Genomic DNA, 20,626 nt, shown 5'->3' on the forward strand with positions numbered 1-20,626 from the left:
TAGGATAATAAATCAGAGAATGCTCAAAATGTTTTTGCAGATGATCTTTCTGTAATTTTTCAGGTGATTTCACTATTTTAACTGATGTTTAATAGATGACATTATCGGGCATCTTCTCTTCTAAGCTGTCATTGTTTTTGACATAAAATAGAGTTTTTTTTTTCAATTTTGCTAGAAGTCTTCCAGGCAGATACTGAGCTGAATTTCGATTTTTTAAAATTTTCTTATTTTTTCATCCTGGTATCTTGGTACATCTGAGTTTTGCTGAGACATGCCTGTGCTCATCCTGTAAGAGATCAAAAGCCTTGATAGCAGGCTTGCTCTTCTAATAAACAAATAAAAACACTGGATTTCTTCAGTAGACATTTATCATTAATCAGGACACAAAGATGGTAAATCAACTGAAAGAAAATGACAAAATGAGTGAATTCTGGGAAAACGACAAGATGGTGGGATGTCGGGAAAACCACAGAATAGTCGATGTATCCGGGAGGATATGGATCGACAAGGGAACCAAAGGAAAATGGTTTTTGGGGAGGTTGGGTCCAGGGGAAAAGTCATAAATTATTATTAATCTTATTAATCGGACTGGTAGGGGGACCAAAGAAATGAACGTTTCTTGTTGAAAAAAATTGGGATGGCCGGATCGTGGGGGTTATTTGTTCTGAGCTGGGGCTGCAGAATACAATACAAGACAGGACAAATATGAAACCAAGTAATGGGAGGAATGTCACTCTTTCCAGATCGGTAGAATGGAAATTTTAGAGGTTTGCAGACCTGGAGAAAGTGGCAAAAAGGTACACGAAGAAAATTTGAAGCATCAGGAAAGTGAAGGTAATGACAGAAGGGAGGGGAGACGGGTTTGAAAGGGGGGGGGGGGGCTTTTTTTTGGGATTTTAGGGCGATACTATACAAATTCGTTAGAGAAATCAGGTTCAATGCAGTTCAAAAGAAATGGAGAAGAAAAAAAATCAATTTTAAATACCAATCGGATTTTTTGTATTTTATTTTATGTTTCTTTTTTTGAAATTTTGTTTTTTATTGTTTTTTTAGAAGACTGTTTTGTTTTTTAGGTTGGATTTTGACTTTTTCGGGGGATAAGCATAGGGATGGAAAATTTTTGATGGTGAAGAGAGAATTGGGGGTGAGAAAAGGTAAGAAAAATTGAGAAAACGATGAGAAAAAGAGAATGAAATGCAGACTGAAAACTGCTTTCAATAGAGAAAAGTATAGCCAAACGATGTTTTGATTGATTGATTTAAAACTCTGAATATCAGAGATTCAGGGAAAAAAAGATGAATCACAAGTTGTGATTCCTAGTTAGCTGGCGCAGCAGCAGCCTGAGCATTCGTGAGCACCGAGTTGGCCTCCTCGACCTTGCTTCTGAACAAGTCACCGTCTTGAAGCATCATGATCAGCTCAGCGTTGTCAATCTCCAACATCATTCCAGTGATCTTTCCAGCATCCTTGTGGCTTGGGAACAATTTCTCAATAAGAGCATAGATACGCTCTCCGAGTAGTTGCTTCTGCTCTTGTGGAGCGGCTTGAGCAAGCATGTGAGAAGTGAGCGTCTCCTGTCCTTGGATGATGATTCCAGACTGTCCTTGTTGCTGAGTTGGCTGTGGTGCTTGTTGAGTGTGTTGTTGAGCATGCTGTTGTTGACGTGGCGGTCCTTGGAAAAATGGTTTCTGTTGTGGTGCTCCGCGTGGGGCTCCTCCTTGCTGAAAAATGAAGCAGGTAAAACTCGAAAGTCACCAATCTTAAGTGTTATCTAATTCGGATGGCTTTGAACAGAATTCGCTGGACTCTACGGTCCTAAATCGCGATTTTAAATCTTGGATGCAAAGTAAAATTTCGGATTTGGCTATTCTTTCATTGTCACTTTTTTCTTTTAATGCTATTCAAATACTCAAGCCCTTTAATGTATAAGGATTACCCGGCTGCGACTGTCGTCTATTATGCGCTAGTTGGCTTAAGATAAACACAGAAAGGTGCAAACAACGCTTGAATGCTGAAAAACCTCGGCCTTAGGTTTGTCTAAAAGGTTCTCAAAAAGCGGCGGCGCATTAACTTTGCCGAAAAGGCGCCCAAGTTCGAACAAAATGGGCAAAGCCCATGATTTCGCCCAATAGACCCGAGCTGTCAACTTTGATCCCATGTATCTCAATACCTGTGAAAGATATCAAAACGTGTTTAACTTTAAAAGTATTTTTGATATTATCATAAGCATTTTGCCAGCTGACCACTTTCTCATATCTTTCACATAAACCGAAATATACGAGCTCAACAGTGGCAGTTCGGCTGCCTTTCTATTCGCGTAGCGTTGATTGTGAAAGCTACAGTAATTTCAACACTTACCTGTCTGATTGGAGCTCCTCCCATCTGGACTCCTGGTCCTCCAACACGTGGTGGTCCGGCTGGTCTTGAAGCCATGCCATACTGTGGACGGCCATCCTGTGTGCGCATTGGTGGGCGTCCCTGTTGTTGTGGGTATCCTTGGCGTTGTTGGTTGTAAGCTGGGTACTGCATGTACTGGTTGTTAAAGATGCGCTGTCCTGGTGGACCTGGTGGTCCGCGCATTGGAGCCGCTGGTGGTTGGAAGACTGGACGTCCTTGGGCCTGAAATAAGATTGGGATAAGTTTACAAAGCTAACAGGAATCGGTGAACTCACAGCCATTGGATTTGGAACAAAGAATCCTTGTTGTCCTTGTGGATAGATTGGAGCCATTCCTGGAACTCCGTTGGTCTGTTGTCCCATGCGAAGAGTAGCGAGTTTTTGCATGTACTGCGATGCCAACTGAGCACGACGATCCTCTTTGCGTTGAGCAAGAGCCACATAGAGCGGCTTTGAGCCCATCATCTTGGAGTTCATCTCAGTGACAGCTGCAGTGGCTTCTTCTGGTTTCTCGAAGCACACGAATCCGAATCCCTTAGATCTGCCATTCTCATCGACCATGACTTTAGCAGAAGTGATGGTTCCGAACGAAGCAAAGTGAGCGCGAAGTCCTTCATCAGTGAGCTCCTCGTCAATGTTCTTGACATAGAGGTTGACCCCTTGATAGCGTTGAACGCGCTCCTGCTTCAAAGCTTCATACTTGCGCTTAAGGTCAGCAGTACGCTCTGACTTCTTTTGGGCTCGGCAGACAGAAAGCTTCAAGTCGGTTCCTTCCAAAGTTTTCTCGTTGAGATCGTCGACAGCCTTCTGGGCAGCATCTGGATCAGCGTAGGCAACGAATCCGAATCCTTTTGGTTTTCCATCAGCATCGGTCATCACAACGGCACTGGTGATCTCTCCGTACTTGCTGAACATTTTGGTCAACTTCTCCTGGTCGAGGTGCTCTCCGAAGTTCTTGACGAAGACATTGGTGTATTTTAATCCGCTCTCTCCGAGCTCCTTGAGACGCTGAGCGCGTGTTTGGAACTTTCCGACGTAACTGAAAAACAACGCATTGAAAATGTATGCACGATTCTCTTCCACTTACACTTTCTTTCCAGACAGAAGCATTCCGTTGACCTTCTCGATGGCGATCTGAGCTGATTCCTCAGTCTCGAAATGAACGAAACCGTATCCTCTGCTGCTACCGTCCTCATCGGCGGCCACCTTGCACGACAAAATGTTTCCGAACAACGAGAACGTGTCATAGATTGACTTGTTGTCAATGACACGGTCCAAGTTCTTGATGAAAATGTTTCCATTTCCAGCACGACGAGCAGCCGGGTCACGTTGAGACCACATGATGCGCATCGGGCGTCCATGGATTGTTTCAAAGTTCATCGTGTCCAAGGCACGTTCAGCTGAAAAATAATTTTTCTTGGAAATTTATTTTTTTGGTTGGTAGCGTGAAATTCATCGCGTTCCTAATACCTCATTATGTCTACAAACTCCAGATTTCCCGGAAAATTTTAGGATATAATGAGATTAGCTAATCTACACAGTTCGAAAAGTTCCAGAATTTGCTCGCTAGTTTCAGCAGAGTTATATCAGTTTAAGCACCAGACAGTTTCTTTAACGTTGTCGTTTCGAATAAATCTGAAAAATCGTGAAGAAATTCGAAAGAAAAGTTTCCGGAAAAATTCATACAAGATTAAATGGTTCATTGCGTTTGTACCTAATACCTCATGATTTAAACAAGTGTCCCTTTTTAAGCGTTCCTTTGAAATAGTTGCACCTGCTTCTCATTAAGGCTGATCCCCTTCCATACAACATTTGTCACTCTGATCCACTCTCTCAATTATTCATATTCTTTCATGTTCACTCTATTTATAGTGCGTCACTCATCCCCATCCCCTTTCCAACGTTCCTTTATCTCCCAAAACACCACGTCACATAGAAGAGGAACACATGACGTGGATGGGAGAGGACTCTATTGCGCGCGCACGCATTTCTATCTCTGCAGAAGGCAAGAGAGGTGTGAATGGAAAGGCAAGGTTGGAAAACACCAACTTTTTTTTTGGACGTTGATGTGTGTTGTGGGGCGTTCGGGTGATTGCACAATGTGTGCATTTGTGTGGGGAGGGGGGATGAGATACCCTTTAGCCTGTGCACACAGTGTATGTCCTAATTCATGTTACTAATGATGACGTGGCAGATGGGAATAGTGCGATTAGGATCTAATTTAAGACATTCCTGGGAAAGTGCTTACCGTCTGCTGGTTGTTGGAAGTTGACGTAGGCATATCCGAGCGACAGGCGACTGGTGTTGTCACGGCACACACGGATCGAAAGCACTGGTCCTGCCATGCTGAACTTCTCGAAGAGCATCGACTCGGTGACGTCACCATGAAGGTCTCCGATGTAGAGAGAGGCCATCGAGTAAGTGGCATTTGGTGGATATCCCATGTTTGCTGGTGGTGGTCCCATTCCGACTGGTGGTTGTCCTCCAACTGCTGGTACTGTAGCTGGCGCTGCTGGAGCAGCAGTGTTAACCACTTGAGCTGTTGGTGGTGGAACTTGGGCCATCCTGAAAAAATGAAATTAGCTGTTTGAAGATTAGATTGAAGTGTTAGAAAGGAAGAACATTTTGGAAAGAAAGTGTTGGGACAGCCTCAAAAATTGGCAAAAGTGAGCATCAGGAAAAGGACGAATTTCCGTTCGATAAGAGTCAGGAAAAAGAGAAGAAGAAGAAGAATGACTGAAGGTGAGGAAGACAAAGAAGGGAGAATGGTGTGGGCACGTTTCCCATTTCCCATTCGCCTCTCTCCCACTCTCTTCTTTTCCGGGCTAGAAAAAATGATGATGCGCAAAATTGGGTTTCTGGGAAGAAGGCAATGACGGTAGTACTCACCTGGAAACCTAACAACGCGGATACTACTCTAACACTCCGCCCGCCGGATGAACTATGATATGGCTTTTTATGTTTTTGAGCAGAATGAAGATAATACTGATAAAATGAAATTCTCAAAAATCTAAGAGCGCGAGAATGGGCGAAACCAAAAAAACAAGGCGTCATCAAATTGCGAAACCTTCTCCACTCTAACAATTGAATGGGAGCAAATTCTAAAGATGGGTTCCACGCAGTAAAACGCATCTAAAAAAGCTAGTTCTTATCGGAAAAGTTGAGCTGATTGCAGTGTTTTCAATTTTTTTTTTCTATATCTACTGTACCTGGTCCATAAGATTTGCAACAACTTTGTTTTTTCAAGTGATTTCGACTATTTTCAGGGATCTCGAGCTCGGCTCTCAAGTATCCGATCACTTTGAAATTTCTGGAGAGCGTGGAGCAGACCTAGATTGAATACTTTACATGCACAGAATGTTTTGAAAAATCACCGGTTTTCATATATTTTCCACATTCTAAAAGACACCCATTTTTGATCCATTTTGTACTGATAATGGTGTTTTTCAGAAATCGACAAATAACTGAAAAGCTAGAATTTTTCAAAAAGTGCTCCAAATTTGAAGTTTTAAACTATATCTGTTTCACATCCTCCAAAGTTTTCAAAACGGTCCGACACTTAAACGCCGAGCTTGAGACTCCTAAAAAATGTCCGAGAATCAACTGAAAAATGCGTTTTAAAAATTTTCTCATTGACCGAATGCGGTATCTGCAAAGCTTACTAAAACGCCACCACTCCTGAAAACATTAGTTTTTTGAAAACATATGAAAAATAGCTGGAAAATGCTTCCTCCAAAGTTCGTCCATGATCCGAAAGTAGCGGAGTAGTGTTTGAACGAGCGCGTTGAGGAAAAAGAAATGAAAAGAGAAGAGAAGAAGCCAACGGGGGCCGCTTCTTTCTTCTTTTTTTCACCAGTTTGCTGCTGCATTTTTATCGTTTATTGAATATAGATTTTTTTTGTTCTTCTGTGTTGCAGGATGCCAACAGAAGAACGATTGCGGAGGAGGGTTGAAACTGATACCGTCATCGGAAGGGAAAATTCCCGGAGTTTGGAAAAAGAGAGTACGCTTGTACGGTATTGCCTATATGCATAGAATTCTCTCATCGTTGAATTGATTCGTTTTCGGCGTTATCTTTTTCAATTGGTTCTGGATCTGATATCGTCGGACGACGACAAGCTGCATTACTCCCCCATCATGTGTCTCCCCGGTAGATATCGAAAGCAAGACATAGATTGATATTATCTAGGACTCGGTGGTGGGTGGCGAACAAGGAATGCGGCTGTTGGATGAATAGTTTCGGTGTCTGATGATGATGATTCGACAATAACCAACACACAGGCCGAAGAGAGGGAAAGAGAGAGAGCGACAAGTAGTGAAAGGAGGGCTTCGGGATGATTCATGTGTTCTCGACAACTTCAATAGCACATAAACATGACTGTCTTATGGCCACTTTTTTCATCTGTCGCAAGCCGGCTATTTTCTTGTTTCACTTGTTTAAAGGGAAAACATGGCGACGAAAAGGGAACCTGATGTTGAAACAGGTGTTGGGAAGTGATAATAATGCCTTGGAAGGAAATCAGCTGGAAGACCAAGACTATCGAAGAGATTGTTTTTGCATTTTGTGTTGACACATGTGATCGAGATGTTCTCCAACGAACAACTGATTGCGAAACACTTCGGTGATTGGACTCTCAATTTTTGCTGTGGTGTTCGGTTAGAAAAATGATGATGAGTCAAGGTGAAGAATATGATCAGATTTCATGTTACAGTATTCTCTTGAAGTCCTAGTGAACCTAGAAGAAAATCGCTTTAAAAATGAGCAATGTCTGTGCCAATTCTCGCGCTGGCCAACCTAAGAATGAGCAGTGTGGCTCAGGATTTACTTTTCAATTGTTTTTCAGTAGTACGGATGTTTTGCTTCTTTGGGAGAAAGCTAAATTGGTAGTACTCTACCTACAGTACTTTCTGAATCTTTAATATGGGATTTAAAAAAAATCTAGAAACAGCAAAAGTGTCCTACTGTATTGGATTGTAGAAAAAAAAAACAAGCTTTAGTAAGAAATTCTACACTGTCCCTCTTATACAGTATCCCTCTGACATTAACCCTATTCGAATTTCAAAGAAAATTTTCCCAAACTTACTTGTTCTTATTACTTTCCGGGATGATTCTTGATGGTTGATGAGCTGACGACACTTTTAGATGGAATAGATGGAGAAGTTAAAAATTACTTTTTTTGGGAAGTTTTACAGTTTTTTGGGAGAATAAATTAGATTTTTTTTTGGGTTTTTGTGGGGTATAAGGGGGGTTACAGTGGAGTGGTGGATAGTCTCCGGGACACAACAATATAGACGTGTCAGTCGTGGTTGTGTGTGTGCCTAGGCCCGACCCCGTCCCGTCCGTTGCGTTTCGTTCGCGAGAGAGGTCGCAGCACAACAGTAAACGAGGAGAGACGCCGAGAAACGTATGGGGGCTAGAGGGGAAAAAGTGAGGAGAAGACTGACTGCCCAACTGGCCTCTGCAATGGTCTCTTCTGTTTGGTCTGCGTCTCCAGGGTTTTTATGGTCCCTCATTGACCGCACTCTCTGTCCTGTACGTTTTCCTCATATATATATTGGTTAAATGACGTATGATAAGGATTGGCGACGACGGAAACGGTTAAGCTTCCAGAAGAAAGTCTAAGCTGGAATAGATTTGTGTCAGCTGTACATGATTCTTTATCACACGACTTCTTATTTTTCTATTTTGCTAGATTGATTTGCAAAAAAAACTTGCAAGTTCAACTATCTTTTTTTTTTGCTAGATGAGTGCCGGACGACAACAACTTTTTTCGTATATTTTCGAAAATGTTCGCACCCTCGACGTCTGCGTTTCCCTTCCGATCGACCGATATCATTAGTTTGTGGACATACATGTTGCTAAGGGTTGTGTAATATGTCACCATAGAAGGAGGTCTAGTTATTTTTCTGCGCTTAAGGTCGGTTAATCACTACTGAATTGTTTTCTGGATACTTTTTTGGAGATGGGTGGAGATATTTTGCTCAGAAAGTGAGGTTTAGGGGTCCCGTGATGCAGATTTTTGCTCAGAATTGCTAAGTCCAGGGAAATAAAAAGCTGTATTTTATAAACCGTGTTTTCTCCAATAGAAGCCTAGCTGAATTATCTTGATTTCTATGAGAGATATTAAAAATCTGTCGACTGATAAAATATTGGTGATATTATGATGAATAATTTTTCAGTTGACAGATTTTACATATCTTTGACAAGAACTGGAATAATTGAGCTCAAAGGGCGCAAATAAGATGGGCCTCTATCAGAGAAAATACGGTATTCATTTAGACACTGAAAGCGGAAGGCTTTGGATAAAATAGGCCACAAATGTTTGTCTCATTTTAGATTTATGCTCTAGAATCTTCCATTTTCTACTGAAAGACACTGTTTTTTCCGTTATGAGTAATTGAGCACACTTTGAACGGAGTATCATCGTTGTAAATTCAGTCTTCGCGCCGTACTTGGTCATTTTTTTCCGTCACTTTACATGATAAGAGTATTTGATTAACCGATTTTTTCAACCGCCGTTTCAAACTCTACTATTTTTTTCCCCGCATATAAATGCACTTTTCTTTTTTCTTACCTTCATTTCTTTCTTACTCTGCAGCCTCTTAAAGATCACATTCTCTCTCACGCGATTTTTTTCTCTCGGTCAATTTTTCTCATCATTTTCTTCAAGGATCGTCTTTTTTTTTCCCCGTCAAACTTTGATTTTTGTTTCTCTCGTTTTGTTTTCTTGAATAAAAATCTAGTGATATTTGCCAAATTGTTTTTTTTTCTAGGTAATAGGAGAAAAAATGCATGAGAGTCGACCACTGGATGATATCATAGAGGTCAACGAAAAGATGGGAACGAATCCACCCGATCGTCAACGGTTTGAAAATGATTTGGAAGAGTTTCACGTGGAAATGCAGAAAATTCGATCACAGGTTTGTGGGGGAAATGTATTTTGTGATCCAGAGGAACTCAGAAATCAATTTGAACAAGCAGTGACCTGTAATAGAAAAGCTACCTAACTTTGAACTTTGAGCCAACTTATCTCTGTCTCTGTTAAAGAGGTAACAAAGTTGACAACTGATAGATTGTTTATCATAATATCAGAAGGTATTTATCAGTTGGCACATTTTTGATATCTTCGATAGAAATTAAGATAAATGAGCTCATACTGGAGTGTGTGAGGGGCCGTCCTATAACATATGTCACGGTCCAGAGACAGAATTAATATAAAACACAGGATAGGCGTGGGAGGACGCAACAATTATTAAAAAGAGCAATAAATAAATTACGGGGGCTTATGTCATACAATGTGGTGACTCCGCCTATCCAAAAATGAGCCCGAGAATTCCTTTTTTATTAAAAAAACAGCACCAACTTGAATTGGAAAAGTAGTGGGCGACTTTTGGAATGACATGAAGCGTATTACAGATTCTAAAAATTGATTAAAGCGAGTTTGAGAGTCGAATCGCATTTTTAGAAAAAAACCTTGAAAATGGATTGACAGCTAATAGGGAAAGGCAAAGCATATGACCCATAATGGGAATCATAAAATGAATCGGTGCTTTCCTGAGTGACTAATTTCAGGGGTTGGGGCAAGAAAGAAAATTGCTAGACGAAGCTAGAAAAGCAGGGATCTATGAAGAATCGCAAATATGGCTACTTAGAACAACTAACCTTTTTTCTGATGAACCTTATTTCAGATCCAAATGAAATGCAAGAAATGCACAGACTCGAATCCAATCGAAAACGAGATGAGAACTCAACGTGAGCAGCTACGTGTCGAGCTTGTCGAGCTGAAGCGTGGGGGTGACAAGATCAAATTGGATATCGATGCTCAGGCAAGTTTCCGGACTGACCGGATACAACGGCTTAAACGATGTTCTAGCATTTATACAAAATAATCTGTCACATATATACGTACATGATTAACTGACATTACTACTATACAATGTCAGAGAGCTACAGTGGCCGAAAAAAATTTGCCTTAAGTTTTAGTCTCTTTGGCGAGCCTGATTCAGAACATCACACTGCAAATTAGCACATATTACAAATGTTGTTTGCGTCGGTATACTGTAAGATTGCGTCTAGTGTAATGTCTACTGGTCAGTGCGCATTTTCATACTTTGTGCATCACGATGGGGGAGAGAAGCCGCCTGAGCAACTATAGAGCAACAGCTGTGAGCATACAAAGTGCACGTGCGCGGTCACTATATTAGTTTTAAACCACAGCTTGGGTGATTGACTATTCTGAGGAATTTAAAAAGAGAGGGGTTATAGAATAATTGAAAAATGATATTAAAGAAAAAAGGTCATAGCAATGAAGCGAAAAAAAACAGGAAAGGAATAGTCAAAAACAACTACAGTAGCCCAAACCCAGAGATAGAATTCTTATATTTTTCAGAGAAGAAAACAATTGGATTTGGAGAAGGACTGTCGTATCCGAAACAAAGATGTTCTGGAAAAGCTCCTTTCTGAAAACGAGGACCGCTACAAACTGAGTCTCTCGGCTCGTGATGAGCAGGCTCTAGTTACTGAGATTGACGCTCTTAAACGGAATAAGAAGCAATTAGAGTAAGTTTTGAGTACGAAAAATAATTTTTGAAACAGAGAAAGATTTCAGGTCTCTCGCGGAGATAACCAGTGGAAGAAAGGCTATGGATATAGAGCTGGAGAAGAATCGGAATAAGAAACATGTGCGGTTTTTGGGAAAATATGTGGATTATATATATATACAGTACCGAGCAACTCGGTTGTCAAGTTTTCTATCACTTTGAAATGTTTGGAAAATGTAAAACAGACCTAAATTGAAAATTTCGCATTTAGAGAATTTTTCAAAAGTTCCTAGTTTGTCATCTAATTGCCTATTTCTGGAAGACTCCTGTTTTTCACCTTTTCGGTACAAAAACGTGAAAAAATGTGTCTTTCAGAAACCGGCAGATAGCTGAAATTTCGGGAACTCTCAGAAAATTCCGTGAGTGCAAAATTTCAATATATATCTGTTTCACATCCTCAAAAGATTTCAAAGTGATCGGAAACGTGAACGCCAAGCTCAAGAGTCCTAAAAACAGCCAAAGTTGCCATAAATTAACTGAAAAATGCGTGTTTGAAATTTTCTCGCTGACCAGTACTGTACCTAATTATTGATTTTTTTCAGAAGGTCTACATAGATCTCACGAATCTTCAAAATAAGTTCAAGATGATGAAACAGAATCGAAGAATGATCGAAGATGAGATTCGCGACCTCAAGCATCAATTGCAGGGAGCCAACGAGCGCAAAAAGGATCTTATCAATGCCTACGATAACAACCGTGAAGAGTACAAAACTTGGCTGAACGCGAATAAAATGAACGGAAACAGTGTGCCGCTCTCGTTCCCAAGTGCACGCAAAATGAGTGAGTATTGCGAAATAGGGCGTGTTGTGGGCGGGTAGAAAAGAACGGAAATAACAGGAGGGCAATGTCATCTAGATGTACATGCATTCCAAATTTGACATTCTCCCCATTTTTTCTTCGTTTTTGAAAGAAAATATGTACCCGTAAAATTGGGAATGATGAAAATGAAAAATGAATGTTTTCAGAGGCGCCTATCGATGTTGAAGAATTAGAGCCGTATTACGAACAGAAGAGAGATTGCAATCGCCTTATTCACTATTTGGAACGCCTACAGACCACTTTGCAGAAAGACGAGCCAGTCAAAACATCAGCGCCACCAACTTTGCAACTGATTGATGATGACGATGATTCGGCGGATGAGCTCCCACCACAGCTTATCAAGCATAATGCAAAGATTACGGTAGCACCGGCTCCAGTAGTCAAGAAGAGCTTCAAGAAGCCAACGCAACCGATTTCTCACAACATTGACATCTACAAGTTGTTCGGAACCGTTGATGTGGATGTTCCTAAGACATATGCGGATGTTGGCGCCTCATTGAAAGCTGTAAGTTGTCAAATTTTGATGAAAATTAAAAAAGGAACGATTGAAATTTACAGTACCGGTCAGTGAAATATACCAAAAACATATTTTCTGTAGATTTCAGGTCACTTTGACCATTTTCAAGAGTCTGCAGCTCGGCTGTCAAATATCCAATAATTTTTAACATTTTGGAAGGTGTAGAACAGACCTAGATGGAAATTTTTGCATTTACAAATGTTCCAGAATATTTCTAGTTTTTCATCTACTTGCTAATTTCTGAAAAACGACCGTTTTTAGTATCGAAACGTGAATAAGCTGGGGGTTTTCATAAACAGGCGAATAGTTGAAAAACTAGGCATTTCCAGGAATTCTGTGAATACATAGTTTTCAATCTAAGTCTGTTTCACACTTTTTGAAGTTTTCAAAGAGATAGAAAACTTGATAGCCGAGTTCCAGCCTATTGAAAATAGGTAAATTGGCCAAAAATCAACTGAAAAACGGGTTATTGTATATCTTATTGACCGGTACTGTATGATCAAAGTTATTGGAGCCAGAAGCATTTCAAAAAATGAAAAAAAAATCCAGGTTCGAGAAAAGTTGGACTTCTACAATCAGCAAACTACAAACGAACTTGACTGGGGAGAGGAGCTCAATGGAATGGGTAAGATTTCAACACTATATATTTCGACACCTGTTCAAACAATGACGCAAAACTTTTTTTCCAACATTTTTCGTTTTCAGAATTCCTCTCGGTTTCTCGCACTGCCAGCGACATGGACTCCTTCATGGATGACTCAATTTCCGATATTGGAAGTGTGTCGAGTTTTTACAGAGCGTCCAGCAGAACTAGCTGTCCATCACCCTGGCTACTGATGCTTCTCCAAAACGATGGATTGCTCAAACCTCTCCAACTGAAGCCAAGGACACCCCTGTGTAGTTAAAGTGCAAATGTGATCCTTTAACATTTTATATTTGTTATTGTCTGTAATTATCTTGTTTTTTTTTCTAAGTATTTTCTTTCATTTTTCCCATCCCTCCCCATCCCAAAACTGTCCTCACCGGGTTTCTACCTTCAATTTTCCAATTCTCTCTCATTTTTTCTTTCAACATTTTGGTGTAGTGCAATGCTCTCAATATACAATTAACCTTAAAAATCATGAATAGCCATAGATCCACATTTTTTGATACTCCTTTGATTTTGTTATACATACCTAGTTCTATAGTAACACTGTTTTTATGGCGATTTTCACTTGCACTCTATTTTTGAATGTATTGCTCATTTTTGTTCCGGTTTATTCATTTATTCAAAGAATCAAAAAAATATTCTAGTATTTTGTAAAATAAATTGTACATAGTAGGAGATGGACTTCTTTTTTTTTATTTGAAAAAATTCACTGTGATATGTAGATTCAATGTTTTCAGTTTCTTCCAGATTGGAAGAACCATTTCAGCAAATGGAAAACTGAAAAACCCGTATTGCCTGTAATAGAAGCTTATGAGTTTCTATTTTCAATGACTAATTCTCAAAAAAAAATTATTTATAAAATCAGAAATTCGACAATTCGGAAGTTAAGACTCCTGAAATTCAGTGTTTTGAAAAACTCGAAATTTTCATTCTGCCATTCCAAATTCCAAAATTCCGAATTTATGAAATTATGAGATTCCAGGATCTTAAAGCTTAAAATTCAGGAATTCTGAAATTCCTGAAAATTTCTAAAAATCTGAAAATCTGAAATTCCGAAATTAGTAAGATAGAAAATTCAGAGTTTGAGAAATTGTCGAGTTCTGAAATCACAGTTCCAAAAATGCTGGGATTTTGAATTACTGTATTTTTTTCAATAGTGTTCCATGGGCTTCTATTAGATGGTCCACTTATATTTTTCGAAGGACTTTGCTGAGTGGCCTTCTATTAGAGGTGCGCTTTAAATAGAGGTGTGCTTCTGTTTAAAAAAACGGTATTGTAATTTTCGCTATTTATTTTTTTGTTTTTCACTTTTTTTGACAAGTTTTCTATCTTTTTTCGCCAGAAAAATCTGAAAATCAACATTTTTGAGAAAACAAAAATCGATTGAAAATTGAGAAAATGACTCTCATAGAATAAGAATATTTCTAAATTACGGTAGTTGCGGTTGTGAGGTCTTACAGCAACATTTTGTACTAGGATAACAATGACTCGTTCCAAAACAAAAAATTAAAAAAAAACGAACCAATCTTTTTTGTGAGATATTCAATTTGATAAAGTATTGAAAATGATGCGATTATCCATGTGGTTTCAAATGTTTCGATTAAAAAAAAAATAGTTTTGATGTTTGTCTCCAGATGTCAAGGACAGAGAAAGATGACAACATGGCTCAAACTAATAAAGCTTAATAATTGAATTTTTGAGCAGGAAAAAAATGTGTGTTCCGTGTCCCACAAAAATAATCCAGATGAAATAAAAAGAAAAAGTCAGTGGAAGTGTTCTTCCTTCTTTTTTCTTCTTCTTTGTAGTCACGCCATCAGAAGATGGACAACGCATCTGCTGTGTCGCGTTTTGCATCTTCTCGTAATTCCTAAAATACATAACTAGAGAACTCCTCTTGTCTTCTTCTACTTCTTCCCCTATCTTTTTCGTTGCTTCTTCTTCTTCTTCTTCTTCTGACGGGTGGGGGTCCCCTACGCCTCTCCATCTCCTTTTCCTTGGTGCGCATCTCTTCCGTTTTCTCGTTTTTGGCCTTCAGCTACTGCTCTTTTTGCTGTGCTCCATTTATTTGAGAAGCCGGCACACTTCTTCGGCTCCTTCGACTGCTTCTTAGTCGTTTGCTCCCATTTTCAAAACTATTGTTGTCATCTGTTTGCTTCTTTTTTTTCGGTCTTCTGTTTTCCACGACCTCGTCAAATTTAGAATGGTCTACGTAACCAAACGACTGCTAATGTTCCCATCCAATTGGGTCCTAATTGTATTGGTCGCGGTCCCCTCTGGTCTGACTAATGCGTTTAAAATAAAGAGGACAGCCAAGGATTTGGAGAGTCAGCTTTATGAAGATTTGTTATTTGATTATAATAAGGTTTGTGATTTGATTATACTTTTATAAAATTTTCTGGTGCAGAAAATTTTTTTGCGCTAGTTGAATTATTAAAGATACCCTATACTATTACAAAAATGGAAAAAAAAGTCTCATATTACATTAAATATTATTCTTTGAAATTCCAGGTGCCCAGGCCTGTCAAAAACAGTTCTGACATACTTACGGTGGATGTAGGTGCTTCTCTTATTAGGATAATTGATGTCGATGAGAAGAATCAAGTGCTCACAACCAATTTGTGGTTGGAAATGGTATTTAATTGAAAATTGTCGTACCAGGAGACATACGTTTTTTTCAGAAATGGAACGATGCAAAATTAACATGGACGCCTGAAAAATATGGTGGCCTAAAAACCTTACATATACCGAGTGAATTTATTTGGACCCCTGATCTGGTGTTATACAATAAGTGTGTCTCTAGTTTTCCATTTCACAAAAAAAACCTTTTTTTTTCTTTTCAGCGCAGCAGGAGATCCTGACATCACAATATTGACCGACGCGTTGGTGACATTTGAAGGAAACGTTTATTGGCAACCACCAGCGATTTACAAATCTTTTTGCCCTGTTGGTTTGAACAAAACATATTTGAAAAACTTGAAATTTGCAGATTGATGTCACATGGTTTCCATACGACTCTCAAAAATGTGAAATGAAGTTTGGCACATGGACCTATACTGGTCGATATGTGGACTTGAAGCAGCTACCTCAAGGTATAGTAGTCTCAAGAAGGTACAGTACTCCAAAAACAGCTCAAAACTTTTAGAAGAAGTTGTCACTATCACAAAAGACGGTAGTGATGTAGAATTCATGCAACAGGGAATGGATTTAAGTTTTTTCTACCGTTCAGCGGAATGGGATCTTTTATCATTGACTTCAGAACGACACTCTGTACTTTATGCGTCATGTTGTGGTCCCGAAAAATATGTTGATATCACTTACTACTTTGGATTACGGTGATTGAGCACGGTTTTTTTCAAATTTAAGATTTCTGGTTTCAGACGGAAAACCCTGTTTTTCACATGTAATCTAATCATCCCTTGTTTTCTTATTTCGATTTTGACGACGTTTGTATTCTATCTTTCCGATCATAAGATTACGTTCTCCATCTCCATTTTGGTTACCCTCACTGTGTTCTTCTTGGTAAGTTTCATCATTTTTTATATTTTGATATGCAGCACGTACTTCAGGTGCTGATTGACTTGATGCCCCCAACTAGTCTGGTGATACCCATGTTTGGTAGATATTTGATCACAACTATGATACTTGTCGCCTTATCAACAGTGGTATCAGTTATCACAGTGAATTTCCGCTTCCGGTCTGGAAGTGCACATAAAATGTCACCATGGATTAGAGCGGTTTTTCTGAAATTTCTGCCGAAGTGAGTACGAGTGATCAAATGATTATTCTATACTTTAATCCTTGTTCAGAATTCTTATGATGTCTCGACCCGAGAAGGGAGAAGTGACCAAACAACCGCCACTGGTCGACGCGGCAAGTTTGGTGGGCTCCAACTATGCAACGGCGGCGAAGGTAAACAGCTCCCCTCCCCGACAATCAGATTTGTTTGTCAAATAAGGCGTTGAATATTCAGGCGGCTAACGAGTACCGAAACAAGGCCAAGGCAAAGAACAACGATGCGATGAGTTTGAGGGGGAAGCCGAGCTCGCAGGCTGTTTTGAACAACACATTTGACATGAGAATGAGGAATAATGATAGTAATGTTGAAAATGTATGTGGGAGGGGGAATGAGGAGAAACATGGGACCACAAATAATAAAGCTCATTTTCAGAGGCTCAAGCCATACTTATGTGCTCAAAACAACAATGCACCTACTGTGGCGTTCAGGAAGACGAAACGGCAGAAGAGCAAAACAGTGGATGATGTGGTTTTTATGAATTTATTGAATCAAGTGAGATTCATTGCTGAGCACTTTAGACATAATGAGTTGGAAGGAGAGGTAAGATTTTAATTGGGGAGCTTTGATTATTATTAAAATGGGGAAAATGTGAAACGTTTCAATTACCGGAAGAACTGCCTAATAGAAGCCCAACTAAACTTTGAGCTCAATCATCTCGATTCTGGGGAACGATATTAAGAATTTGTCAACAAGCAACAAATTGGTGACATCATGAAAAATAATTTATCAGTTGACAATTTTTTGTGTTTCACTTTAAATCGGGCTTCTTGTTGAATTCTCCTTAAAGGCGCAAGAGCAATCTACAGTACTTTTAAAGCCTATGTTAAATGACGGTTTTCTATTTTGTCCTTTTTTCGACAATATTTATTATGTCGTTTTTCCCGATTTACGCCGAAGAGTCTGTGATAATTGTCGGAAAATTGAGCAAGTAGGAAAATTCTTTTTAAAATAGGCTTGGAAAACATTTTAATTCGCTCTTGCGCCATCAAAAACCCATTTCAAATTTTAACAAAAAAATCCGTTCTCCTCTCATAGAAGCCAATTTTCACAATCCATTTCAAGCTCAATTATCTCGGTTCCTGTGCAAAATATCAAACATTTGTCGATTGATAAAATGTTGGTGATATTATGATCAACAATTTATCAGTTGACAAATTCATGATATCATGCACAGGAGACGGGATAATTGAGCTCAAAATTGACGGTTTGGGCGGGTTTCTGTTAAAGGAAATACGGTACTCACACATCTATGTTTTTCAGATTTCTGACGATTGGACATTTGTTGCAATGGTCCTCGATCGGCTCTTCCTTATCATCTTCTCTGTGCTCAACGTGGGTACGGTATTCATTATTCTGGAATCACCATCGTTGTACGATTATTCCAAACCAATGAATATCACAGTGCCAAGCAAGCCGCTAGGACAAGCCAACTTTTATAGCTCATGGAATTTGAAATAATTTTTAACAAATAATTTTTGTGACCATTTTTTTATTTTTTGAAGAACGTGACCAAAACTAACTACGGATTGAAACTAAAATTTGTAAAACCAATGAAAGCATTTTTCAACTTACTATACTTTTTTCAAGATGATATCACTTGCACGAAAATAATGAAATTTGTGGAGTCATCCGTGAAAGTTGACCTTGCATAACTTTTAATTCACATTCTCATCTCTTCTCTTCTCATTTACTACATCCTCATCAAATCGAGAAAAAACGGCAATATTAGATATGTCTCAAACCGAAAAAAGTGCCGTTCGGCAATACATACAATGCATCTAGAAGCCAGAAAATAGTATGAAAAAAACGGTGCGCGTCAAGGAAGAATGGGGCAAGGAAAAAAGAGAATAGATGTTCGTAGTTAACATGCCACAGGAAAACCGGACTGTGTTGAAGACGTCGCAAGCAGATTGCATGGAGAATACAATGCAAAAAACAAAGGACATGGGTCGGAGAAAAAACTAAATAATAATAGTACAAATCGCAGTAGATACGACCTCGGAGACAAGTATAAAAGGCCGGCGTGGCGGCGTCAAAGGCATCCAGAACAACAATGTTCACTACTTCTCAACTCATCTGCTCATCTCTTCTCATTGCCTCGATTTTGGCAAGCCCAATTAGTCATTCGAGGTGAGTAACAATTTTCTTGAACTTTCATAAATTGAAAATTCTAAAAAATCGCAGCCATGAGAACGCATCTGGCAAATACGGCTATGGAGACGAGTCTCAACACGCCAAGAACTTCCACCAGAAGGCTGAACATTCTGGATATGAGGCCAAGGAGAAGGGATATTCCCAAGATGGAAAGGCTTCTGACCACGATGCCCTTCACAAGGACGCCGCCGAGCATAAGCAAAACAAGGAGGCTCACCAGTCGGGCTCCGGAAACAAATATGTGGATGATGCCTCCAACTACAACAAGGATGTGAAGACCAAGACTTTCGGATTCTTCGATTACCGTTACGTTCAGCCACAATACCACATGGAGCAATACCACACTGATGAGAAGCACGCCAACAAGTACGCTGGAGATGAGCACAACGCGGGACAACAACACAAGGACGCCGGAGGTTACCACGCCGATGGACACCAAGGATACGGTAAGAGCAATTGGTTCTAGAGTATTCTAAAAATTTAGAACATTCTAAAAATTACTTTGTTTCCAGACAAGGCTCAAGAGAAGCACGGAGCTTCCCACTCTGACTACGGAAACGAGGACGCCGGACACAAATCCAAGTACGACGACAACGAGGGCAAGTACGGAGACCAATCCAACGGATACTACAACAAGGGATACGACAACTACGGACACGGACACGACTCCGAGAGCTACCAACCATCCTACTACCAACCAAAGCCAAAGTACTACGGAGGACACCAATCCCACTACCAACCATCCGCCAGACACTCCAGCCCATACCACGGTGACCAATACTATGGATACGAGGCTCCACACTATTAAGAGGATAAAAAATTAGTATTAACTTTTGCTCCACTTCTTAATCACTTTCTGAAATTGATATGATTGCATTGTCTTTTTTTGCTCTATCGGTTTCTAATTCTTATATTACTCTTTACTTGTCGTTTCAACTTTTTTCGGGAATAAATGTGTAGAGGAAAAAATTGTGTGTGGGTTACTGTTTACAAAACAAAAGGGAGCATTGGAACAAACATCAAAAATTGTTCCTGAACTTTTTTGAAGAACTCAAAGATTGTCTCGGAGAAGGAATTGAAAAAAGGTCAAACTAGAAAATTATCTTAAATTTTCTGTAGCTCTCAAGAGAAACCTTCATTAAGATTTGTTTTTTTAATTTTTTGAATCAATAATCGCAATTTTTTTCAAAGAAGTAGAAAACAATTGAATTCAATAGAAGAACTTCAACGTATTTTAACCAAATTAACATTTTAGGAGACACTGTAACCTATAATTGAAAAGTCCTAACAGTTAAGATTTTCAAAGATTCCAGTTTACCATAATTTTATGAAATACTTTTTATTCGGTTTTAAAAAACTGTATCCATTACAATGTTATTCATTATGTATGTTTATAACTGCTTAAAACTGTGTGACCGTATACTCTGAGATAGAAGCCCACCCAAACCGTAAACTTTGAGCTCAATTATCTCGATTCCTGTAAGATATACCAAAAACTTTTCAACTGGCATATTATTCATCATGTGATCAATTATTTTTATCAGTTTATAACTTTTTGATATTATTCACGAATATTGAGATAATCGAGTTCAAAGTTGACGGGTTGGGTGGGCTTCTATTAGCGGGAACACGATATGTGAGAAATTCTATATCAAGATTTCAATATTTAGTAAGAGTTCCATGTAACCACATTG

The 20,626-nt window shown here is 39.3% G+C and overlaps 4 protein-coding genes across 4 annotated transcripts; 3 read left to right on the forward strand and 1 right to left on the reverse strand.

Annotated features, from left to right (window-relative positions):
- Window positions 1-1,316: 1,316 nt before the first annotated feature.
- Window positions 1,317-4,960, reverse strand: Cbr-pab-2 (the record flags this gene model as incomplete). The annotated part of the gene is made up of 5 exons (XM_002645710.1): window positions 1,317-1,721; window positions 2,359-2,619; window positions 2,673-3,435; window positions 3,484-3,796; window positions 4,645-4,960. 5 exons carry the CDS (start codon window positions 4,958-4,960, stop codon window positions 1,317-1,319), a joined length of 2,058 nt encoding a protein of 685 aa, XP_002645756.1.
- Window positions 4,961-9,185: 4,225 nt separating this feature from the next.
- CBG07429 lies at window positions 9,186-13,238 on the forward strand (the record flags this gene model as incomplete). Its single annotated transcript, XM_045240584.1, has 9 exons — window positions 9,186-9,317; window positions 10,086-10,227; window positions 10,381-10,457; window positions 10,769-10,956; window positions 11,006-11,078; window positions 11,540-11,777; window positions 11,963-12,321; window positions 12,883-12,958; window positions 13,039-13,238. 9 exons carry the CDS (start codon window positions 9,186-9,188, stop codon window positions 13,236-13,238), a joined length of 1,485 nt encoding a protein of 494 aa, XP_045093530.1.
- Window positions 13,239-15,182: 1,944 nt separating this feature from the next.
- Cbr-acr-12 lies at window positions 15,183-18,236 on the forward strand (the record flags this gene model as incomplete). The annotated part of the gene is made up of 12 exons (XM_002645708.2): window positions 15,183-15,344; window positions 15,491-15,613; window positions 15,661-15,770; window positions 15,823-15,925; window positions 15,969-16,071; window positions 16,125-16,314; window positions 16,360-16,501; window positions 16,549-16,739; window positions 16,789-16,891; window positions 16,953-17,090; window positions 17,151-17,318; window positions 18,039-18,236. 12 exons carry the CDS (start codon window positions 15,183-15,185, stop codon window positions 18,234-18,236), a joined length of 1,731 nt encoding a protein of 576 aa, XP_002645754.2.
- Window positions 18,237-18,831: 595 nt separating this feature from the next.
- On the forward strand, window positions 18,832-19,740 carry CBG07427 (the record flags this gene model as incomplete). Its single annotated transcript, XM_002645707.1, has 3 exons — window positions 18,832-18,908; window positions 18,963-19,378; window positions 19,445-19,740. 3 exons carry the CDS (start codon window positions 18,832-18,834, stop codon window positions 19,738-19,740), a joined length of 789 nt encoding a protein of 262 aa, XP_002645753.1.
- Between the last annotated feature and the right edge of the window lie 886 nt (window positions 19,741-20,626).

This window comes from Caenorhabditis briggsae (assembly GCF_000004555.2).
Source record: "Caenorhabditis briggsae complete genome, chrX, whole genome shotgun sequence".
In the NCBI taxonomy this organism is placed as follows: domain Eukaryota; kingdom Metazoa; phylum Nematoda; class Chromadorea; order Rhabditida; family Rhabditidae; genus Caenorhabditis; species Caenorhabditis briggsae.